At 37.8% G+C, this 10,597-nt stretch overlaps 1 protein-coding gene across 1 annotated transcript; it reads right to left on the bottom strand.

Moving 5' to 3' along the window:
• Nucleotides 1-388: 388 nt before the first annotated feature.
• Nucleotides 389-10,318, bottom strand: LOC132049171 (uncharacterized). Its single transcript, XM_059439868.1, has 8 exons — nt 9,830-10,318; nt 7,649-8,017; nt 7,316-7,575; nt 4,990-5,131; nt 4,119-4,490; nt 3,852-3,983; nt 2,972-3,100; nt 389-2,885 (listed from the first exon to the last, which is right to left on the bottom strand). Exons 1-8 carry the CDS (start codon nt 9,974-9,976, stop codon nt 648-650), a joined length of 3,789 nt encoding a protein of 1,262 aa, XP_059295851.1. The 5' UTR covers nt 9,977-10,318; the 3' UTR covers nt 389-647.
• Nucleotides 10,319-10,597: the final 279 nt, after the last annotated feature.

The following is a 10,597-nucleotide window of genomic DNA, read 5'->3' as shown; positions in this document are numbered from 1 at the left end:
AAAAGCAATAGAACATAATGGAGACAGAAGAATATGTGTAGTTTTAGATTCTAGAGAGAATTCAACTGAGATTACTCTTGTTGAAATGGATGAAATAGAGCTGAATGGTATGGAATGGATATAGTTTGATTCATACAACCGATTCTAACTTGAGATTGCGTAGTAGCTAATTAACTTGTTGACATTCTTCAACAAGTACATCTCTGTATAAACTTTCACTGCTCAATGATTTGCAGAATACATTATACCTCCCTGAGATAACTGGACATTAACAAAACTTGAATCCTTAACAACATAAAGAGTGCTCAAAATCAGAAGTTCTGAATAACATCATTCATGGTTTTGTGATTCTAAATATAAGGGATATCTTGCCAACCAAATACCACAATAGTCTGTAAAGACAAATACTCATTGCATCAAGAAAACTTGAAATTTATGGGATCCTCTCAACTCAACCTTTACTCTCCTTACATCAGGGAAAAGCAATTTAAAAAACTCAAAGCAAATCAAACCATAAAAAGGAAATCATGACAACATGGTAAAAATTTTCCTGAGGTGGATTATTGTGCACCTTAATTACAAGTACTCAAACTTCCATCACTCAGCAGAGAATAGAAACTGAAATCTCAGGCAGGCAGCCACCTTCTCTATCTAACTATATCAGAAAAGGAAAACTCGATTCGATTTGCAAATGGGTTGTACTCTTCAATGGGTTCTTTCTTATTGCAGCCACTTTCACCCGCTATGTGATTGGCTGACAGATTTGAAGATACGTTCCTCACCATCCCTTCTTTTAAAGAAAAAGGATCGGGTGTGAAAGAGAAAAGAGAGAAGCCTGAATTTCTAGACTCCTCATTTTCAGCAGCTCCAACAGTCGTTGATTTCTCCATGGTGTGCTGCGCTACTGCATCCATCCTTTGCACATTAGCTTCATGATGAGGATCTTTTAACCTACCTACCATTACCTTGGCATGTTCCTTGGTGCAGCTGTCATTGGTTGGAACAACCGACTGAAAAACAGGCATGTGACCAGGGTTAACAGGTGGAGGGATTAGATGCTGAAGGGCACCATGTTGCATGAAATGGGTATTCGCGTTTAAACCATATGAAAATGGACTAGCAAACACATAATGACTTGGATGAGGAAATGGCATGAACCCAGTTGCAGGAGCCGTCGCCCAAGAAGGTGGAGTTTGATAATAGTAATCCACTGGAGGAGCTTGAAACCTTGGGAAGTGTGTGCCTTGATTGTGGACCGGTGGACGCACAGGTTGAGGTCGCATGCCAAGAGTCCCATTCACATTTGCATTTTTTGAAGCAACTGTGGTAGGGAAACTTCCCACAACAGTTGTTCCTGCAGAATTTGGTGTCAGGGAACTGACATCCTCACCTCTATCGGTAGCATTTCGTTTGTCTTGCGCAACTTCGTAACATTCAGCAAAACGATTCTGCATAATTTCAGAAGTTTCTCTTCCTTCAGAGTTTTTGCTGCACTCTTCTGAATCGGACGTCGATGATGATTCTGAATTATGAGGATTTGAAAAGGACGTAGCACTGTCTCCCTCACTAAGGCACGATGAACAATTATCAGAATTAGAAGAGCTGCTTTGTGATAGACCCAAAGTCCTCTGAGAGGAAGACCTCGGCATCAGACATGAAACAACTTCATCTTCAGCCACTTCTTTCACATAGCATAGTGATTTATCTTCTAAGTGAAAACCACTTGCACAATTGCTTTTTGTTTCAGAACTAGACTTTCTTAATTCTTGTATGCCGTTCTCTTCATTTAGCTGAAGAGGACTGGATACTCCCAAGTTATTAGAAACAGATGGCTCAGGATGCTCATCAATTCCAGTGCTCTCGATCTGGAATGTTGAAGATCTCAAGGTAACATCAGAGTCAGAGCTGCTCCGTGGATATTTCTTTCGCAATTCCATTGGTTCCCATACTTTCTTAATAACAGATGAATCTCTGCTGGACAGATTATTACGTATAGCCATTTTGCTTTTGGGTCTTACACAATTTTCACGCACATATTCAACTTGATTATTATATTTGGTTCCATAGTAGGGCTTGGAGATATCTGATTCACATCCTGCCTTATTCACAGGTTTGTTGTTCCCGATTCCTCTGGCCAGGTTTGGGTACAGCTTAACTCTGTCGTCAATGTGTTGGTTACAGCTGCAAGCAGAGGAGTCGTATCGGTCATACATCCTGTTATTGGAACCATTGAACTTCTCAACCAACTTGGAGGCACCATCTTTCATGCTGGATTTTGCAGCATTACTTCTTAATTGCTTATTTAACCTGTTGGTACTCCTTGAAGCTTCAAAGTTATCACAGCGATGTCTTGGCTCATACTTGCTCGCCACACCTCCACTGCCTGAAACAACAGAAAACCGCCGTCCATCGAACCATTTCAGGCTTGAATCTGGTTCGAATTCTTTTCGAAATTTCAACCTCCCAGAATGTCTCACATGGTCGGTTGCAAATGAGTCATTCCCCTCGTTCATAGTGGATTCCTCAAAATAATCATCGGAGTGGATTTGCATATGTGGGTGATTATATCCATCCAAAAGTAGATCATCTTCGTCATTGGGGGATAACGGGCTGGATAAATTAACTTCACCTGCTTCACTTACCGAGTCTGTATAGCTCATCAGATTAGACTCCTCATCAACATTAGGTGATGATTCCTCCTTTGAAACATCATCATCGGCAAAATTACTTTGGTTTGAGTCACAACTTTTCTTCTCTCTATCCTTTTCTTTTTCCCTTAATCTCTCCTTCCTCCGAAGCTTCTTTTCCTTTTCTTTTACCCTTCTCCTCTCCCTGCGTTCTTCTTCTTCACGCTTTTCTTTCTCTTCTTCCTCAAGAAGTTTCATCTGAACAGATCATGAAAGACTCAGAAATATACCTCTGGAAATTGGAAATGGCATAATAATCTCACAAGAAGTAGAACTTCTAATACCTGTTTTTCTAAAGTAATAATGTCCTTGCAGGCAACATGAATACGCTCCTCCAGCAACTTCAACGCAAGACATACAAATATGCTATGTGCATTTTGCCGTGCAGTTCCTTCTCTAAAAGCTTTTTCAACCTGCAAATACTTTCAGTGTCAAAACACTTTCAAGCACCACAATGACCAAAAATTGAGATCCAATTGTCTAAGAAAGTCTCAGTCCAAGAAAAGGAGACCTCAACTTTCCAAGGCAGCTTCATTTAATTGTAAAGTATATCAGAGAAAATCCCATCACAGAAGGAATGAAGAACCAGACTTGCAACGATTAGTGTAGTATATTAAAGAGATAAAGCTACTATTATTACATTGTGTTAGCTCTCCAATTTTTAGAAATCCCAAAGAAAAGCAAAGATTGACTTTCCCTAGTTTTTAACTGAATTAAGCAGAGTGATATCTAAACCTCAAATCCTCTGCAAGTGGATTCCGTGGAGAAAAAAGTTTTAGAATAAAGCAGCCAACCTCTGCTTAAAGAGTCAACAGCCAACCTCTACTTAAGTCAACAGCCAACCTCAACTTAAAGAGTCATGTAGGTATATGATTGAATTTAATTCTTTTACTTCACCAGGCAACATACTGACAAGAAAGATTATCAGGAAGGAAGAAACTAGAATTCCAAGCAATTTCTAGTCCACTTTGCTTATCTAGCAGATTATAAACCTCTTTATTGGTTAAGAGGCATTCAACAAAGTAAAATCAGTATTTTATTAATAATTATGAGAAAGTAAATAAGTTGAAGAGCAAAAAGGATCAACGTAGAGCCGCTCTAACAGCAGCTTGACAGTCAACTAAGCACCTGCTTAATGACAAGAAACACAAAGGAGAGACTTGCCTGCTCCTTAAAAATTACTGTTGCAGCATCTAGAAGAAATTCCCGAGCAAGTTCAGGACTCTTCGCATGTTTTTGAGGACGAGAGCATTCACCATCCAGTTCATTTCCGTCCTTGTCCATGGAGTCGTCATCCTGAAAAGAAAACATCAAGCAACATCCATAAGGTGAGAATTCCTGACATAAAGAATATAAGCATTCAAGGGAGCAATTATAGATAATCATAGTGGAGAGAGAAGCATGGTTAATAAGCCTAACAAACTTGACTACCTCTTCTTCTTCAGCCTCTTCAGCATGCTCAAAGAACCTCCTAATGCTTTCCCCTCTTGTTATTGTAACAAATCCATCCCCAACCACAAGCCTGCAGTGTACGCATTGTTGCCCCTTCAATGCATGAGCTTTGACAGAAAGTTCAGTGCATCTACCATCCAGTTTCCATGCCCGTAGAGTGATATAGCAGGCGTTGAAACCGCTCAAGTCTAGACCACTGACTTGCACTCTTCCACTCAAGCCAACATTTTCATAGTCCAATATGTCGCATTTTCCTTCTCCAGTTCCAACTGCCCACTCAAAGTGATGATATGTCCCAAAGGTATCAATGAACGCCTGATGCCAATCAGCAACAATTGTGTCGTGAGAAACCTGAACACGAGAGTACAAGCATTAATCTTGGTGCATATAACAGCCGTTTTCACTTTATCTGCACTAAGCTCCAGGAGCGGTAGCATTTTTTAATCAGTAGCATTAGTATCTTAGGTCTTCCTGTTCCTCTCCTTTAATTCCACATTTGGTGGGTAGCTGGGGTGGTCTAGTGGAGGGGGGAAGTTGGGGTCAGTGATTAACTCTCTGGAGTCCTTTTTCCACAACTGATATACTATCAATGATATGATATGCATAAAAGACTATTAACCATAATGGTAAAAAATTTACTAATAATCCATGAATCTAAAAATTAAAAGGGTTGAAGGAATAGCTAAAATCAGTTAAATCTATAATAAAAACAGCATAAAAAGCCAATATCAGTCCCCTATAAGATATGCATGCAAAAATGAAATTGGGCACAGATTTAGCGGTTCTTCCACTTCATACTTTGTACACCACATGAACAATGAAAAAGATGAACTTGACGAATCAATCACACCTCATACAGGAATGCTGCATCAGCAACACAAAACCAACTACTGCAATGAGGTTCTCTGCGCATGCGTTTCAATTCCTTCAGCTCCTTGAATTCACGGATAACATTCCTTCTACAATCTCTACAAAACCTCTTGCTATCAAACCTGCAAGAAGCAACAAAATTTGACAGTAAGTAAATCATGATGGAATTGTCCTGAAGTACATTAGAGATATTAGAACAGATCTCGTTTCATAAATTCACTGGATATTAAATTTGCTAACATAGAGCACGCAAACATAAAGATGTCATGTCTAGATTTTTCCTAGAACATAATACCACATCATAACCTGAACTTTTGTGTGAACATTAACTTCCAGAATGGTAAAAGGTAGAATCAAATGCTCATAGCATTGCTGATATTAAGACCCTTATAGATATGTTGTCTATGATTAAAAAGGAAAACACTGATTAGATGATGCTTCAGGTCAGAAAGAGAAACAGTTTAGCTCTTGCACATTACACCATTACTCTAGCAGGCTTCTAGACCATACCAACCTAACTTTTTGAACCATAACAATAAAGTCCAAAGAAACTTATTTCCCCAACAATTGTACCACATTATATCTACAAACTTTTTCCACCATTGTTCATTGGTAAACAGTAAGAACGTAAGGTGTCCCTGCTTTTTCAGGGTAAGAAGTGGGAGAGAAAATGCCTCGAGCCAATGTTCGAATACCAGGCGCTACGGCGCTGAAGTAACCCATGCCATACTCCCAGGAAAAGCTCAAACGAATTTGAGCAAGAGGTGCCTGTACCCGAAACCAACACAGGTGGGTAGGTAGAGAATACCTAGCGGCGCGAGACAACTCTCTCTAAGGAACTCGGCAAAATAGCCCCGTAACTTCGGGAGAAGGGCTGCCTTCTCACAAAGGGGGTCGCAATGACCAGGCCCGGGTGACTGTTTACCAAAAACACAAGTTATGTCAGTAATTTTATCACAAAGTAAAAATTATCTGATTCATTCCTGAAACCCAAATTGCAACACCCGCTACCAAACACCTAAAGTAACAAAAAAGACCAACCGGCAATGACACACCACTTACGACTTGGCAGGCTCCTGAACCTACCTACGTCCTAATGTATGGTGCCATTACTTCTCCAAATCACAATAACATAGACAAAAGAAGGCAAGGTATCTGGTACCATTAAACTTTATACTAAAATTGAACCCATGACAAATTAGTATAAGTGGGCTCGTGAAAATTAAACACTCACAGCCATCAAGCAAATGAAAGCATATTTAGCTGTCAAATGTGTAAATCCTCAAACTTGGGGAAGCTAATAGAAGACCAGTATATACTCCCAGGCCCCAACAATAAAAAGGGAGGGGGACGGGGTCATCTTTTTATTTAATCTTTATATTCCAAAATTTTGTACAGAAAATAAACAAACTCCAAGCAAGACAAGTTGTAGTGCATATAAGAAACTTAATGGAACACTAATTATTGTGCCAACATTCCTTCACCATATGTAATTGGAACAAACTATCATTAAGTTAGTCACCAGAACAGCTTTCCAGAGCCAAGAAGAAAGTCCTTAATAAGCATAAACTTAGACAGCTTTACAACTGATTTTTCTTATTTATTTTTTCAAAAATAGCCGGGCAAAAGTTCGAATATTCATACACATCAGTAACTTTGAGAAGGAAAAGATTATAAAGGTGGAGACAGACACTTCAGACTCTTCCAAAACCCAAGGCAGCAAACCACATATATCACCCTGAAGGTGCATTCTTTGAAAGAAACCCATAATATGAATTTTATTGGAGCTACCTTACTCCAGCTAGAGTTCTATAATCTGGTACACATTATCAGGAGAAAGGCCTCCATGTGCTATTGATGACGGAAAAGCGAGATCTATCCCTTTCAAGCAAGTGAAATTATCTTTTTTATAAACTTCTCTATATTTAATACCAATCATTCACCTTTTAAGATAGATTATAACTCAAGTGAAACTCCATCCTGAAACTCCATCATATCTTGCTTTCAATGTGGACATGGTCCTCGAGTCAGTTCATATAGCTTCTTAACTTAAAGATGACAAGTGCTAAGACCAGACTTTGAACGGTACAAATCCGGAAGCCATCTGATCTACAGACCATTGTTCTTCATAGGATGAGACTTCAAAGTAACTGAACCCCTCAATTATACTTGCAATTCCAGAGTTCATTACAATTGCCAATTCAGCGCATCTAAGGTTTGAATTATATTTAATGGATAAGACGAACAGAGGGGATAAGAGTAAGTTTTTAAAGGAGAGCAAGCTGAAGAAAGGGCCTTATACGCACCGGTACATGAGCCTTTCCATAAAGTCCTCTTCCTTCATTTTCAGAAGAGACTGTCGTGTCTCATCGCCAAGGGCAGTCCAAAAATCTACCAGTGTGTCTACAGAAAGTCTGGTAGTATGAAGAGCACATGTTTCTCTTGTTCCATGCCCTCTTCCATAAGTTGCCATCCCTTGGCTTATCCAGCCCCTAGCACCTCCACCACAAGCATCAGGATAAAGCAGTTCTCTCTCTCGTTCCCTTGCACGTGAACTGTCAAACACCTGATTCAAAGGGAAGGTTCAGAAAACGAATAACGAAAAGAAGGAAAAGATATATGACCTAAAATAAATTTACATTTTGAAGTCCCTTCAGGGATTTGGCATATAGATAACAATCCAACAAGGTAAGCATCCCATTTCGTGTTGTGGTTAGACCTCCCCAAGGATGAACAGATGGATCTTGAACGTCATACTCAGACCCTGTTGTTGCACGCAACTCTCCATCACATTGATCCTTCAAGGTACCTACTCTGCCGCAAGGACGGTGAACAACTGCATCCTCATGCTGCAAAGACTTTCCATACATGACAATTTGGTGATAACCTTCAAGCAGTAACCCATTGCATCTAGAACAGTACATGTTCTTACGAGCTTGCTCAAAGAGGGTTTGTTTATCAATCCTTAGAATATCCTGCCGAGCTTGTGGTGATAGCTCACTCCAGAACTATAATACAACCAAGAAATCTTTAAAATTTACTAGCTATTATAACCAGATGATATTCCTGTTTGATATTAAAGCAACTAAAACTACAGTAAAATAAAAATCAAGAGAAGCCAAAAAGAACAATGAAATATAAGGTAACCAAGTTTTTTTTTTTTTCCTTTGACAACCGATAAATACCCTGTGAGTCGTGATTTATTGACCCGACAATAATTGTTCTCACATATACGAAACTCGGGAAAGTAAAACCCTCCCTTCTACTCTGCTCCACTTAAATACCAGCTTCGTGTCAACGGCAAGGCTCAAACTCATGATGTGCACTCAATCGACACATCTCCCACTGTGTCCTTCCCATTAAACCAAAACCCTGGAGGATAGATAACCAACCTATCCAAACAAAATACTACATAGCACTTGATTCATAGATGAGCATTCTTCTAAATGTGCCAGTGTTGTATCCTGACTAATCTCACTTTAATTATAACGGCTGTTTGAGCGCGTATCGACCAGCACTAATCAAGTAAGAGGGGAAAGATAAATAAGGAAGGTTCTCAAGAAGTTAGTAGCGTGCCTCATTTTTATTTGACGTTAAAGAATATTTTCAAGAGACAACTACACCTATTGAAAGCAGATTGGTAAATAATTAATGGTAGTTTCATGAAAGCTTGTCGCGATACAGCTTCAGTGTAATCTCCTAATGTTATCCCAAAATTACTGAAAGTTAATTAATTCAAGGAACCCAGCCTCTCTACCTCACAAAGGTAGAGATGAGGTCTGCGTACATGCTATCCTACCCTCCCCAGACCCCAGTTGTGAGATTACCTTTGGGTATGTTGTTGTAATTAATTCAAAGAATCCCTATCCCCACCCCTATCTTTTTAGCGCGTCCAACTTATTTAACGGTAACATTCTTTCCATTTTGGGACATTTGAAATTTGTTCGACGCCGTTTCATTTTTATACAACTTTCACATTTCATTAAACAATTCAAATTTAAACCACTAATGTTATCTCTTCTCTACCAAACTAACCTTTTACCTACTACTACTTCAATATTTTCTTCAATTACACTAAATACACTATATAAATCAAATTAACATCATAACTCCACGTCCATTCATCTCGATACCATGCTTCACATCCGTGTCTTTTTTCGAGCCGAGGATCTATCCAAAACAACCTATCTATCCCATAAAGGTAAGGGGGTAAAGTCAGCGTACATCCTACCCTCCCCAGACCCCACTTGTGGGACTACACTCGGTATGTCGTTGTCGTCGTTGTTGTTGTTAACTCCATGTCCAGTCAAACACTCGCAACAAACACTAGCTCATTAACATTTAAAAACCTACTAACAAACAAGATGGTAAGCTAACCAATTTAACCGCATTTACTAACAATTACATATATCACTTGGAACTCCAGAAAAGATTTAATTCCTCAAAAAACCTCCAAACATAACTAAATTAATTCACTAATCAAAACTCATCCAAAAAAAAAACAATAAATTCAACAAATATATATATTCAATAATCCAATTACATTTACTGACAATTACATATATCACTTAAAAACTCCATAAAACAATTAATTTCTCAAAATCTCCAAACATAACTAAATTAACTCCCAAAAAAAAAAAAATTCAACAAATATATATATTCATTAATCCAATTACATTTACTGACAATTACATATATCACTTAGAACTCCATAATAAAACAATTAATTCCTCAAACATAACTAAATTAATTCACTAATAAAAACAATAAATTAAACAAATATATATATATTAATTAAGTAATCCAATCCAATTAACTACCTTCAGTAGCTGATTATTGCTGATATCTTGACGATGCTTTGACCAAAATCCATTACTCGAAATCGATTTACTACACGCATTAAACGACACCGTTTCATTCACATATTCTTCTTCATCATCATTATTTCTCTGTGCTAACCCTGGCATTTTTATTTATTTATTTATTCTTTTGTGCTTCTATTTTGACTCAACCACAAATCCAATTAATCAATTCAACAAAATAAATTGAATAATCATCGATTTTTTCACCCAATAATCATAGATCGAAAATTTAAATATAAATAAATCTAAAGTTTAATCATATTTCAATCCGATTAAAATCATGTAAACATCGGATTGAAAGTATTTTTAAGAGTGAAATTTGATTTAAAAAGGATCGAAGAAAATTTGAGAATTTAGATAGAAATATTAAAGGGGAAATGGAAGATAATAGAGGTTTTCGTTTTGATGAGATTTGGTGTGCAAATGTGTAGATGTATTTATGTACGTACAAAATTTGCAGAGAGGAGATTTTAGGAAGCTTTTATTAGATGAGGGTGGAAATAACATTTTGGATCTCTGTAGGGGTTAAAATTGCAATATTGAAACTTAATTTGTTTTATGGGAAAATGTCCAAAAAAAAAAAAATATTATAAGGGGTCCAAATTTATCCATTAATACAAAAAATTAAGTTTATGTTTCGATTTAGTTTAATGCGGTTAACATATTGTCTCGTTGAAAAGATGTTAGGGAGCTTTTTTTGAGATGGGGGAGGAAAGAACAGTTTGG

The sequence above is a fragment of the Lycium ferocissimum genome, chromosome 3 (genome assembly GCF_029784015.1).
Source record: "Lycium ferocissimum isolate CSIRO_LF1 chromosome 3, AGI_CSIRO_Lferr_CH_V1, whole genome shotgun sequence".
In the NCBI taxonomy this organism is placed as follows: Eukaryota; Viridiplantae; Streptophyta; class Magnoliopsida; order Solanales; family Solanaceae; genus Lycium; species Lycium ferocissimum.
The sequence above is the reverse complement of the archived record's forward strand: the minus strand, read 5'-3'. Positions and strand labels throughout refer to the sequence as shown.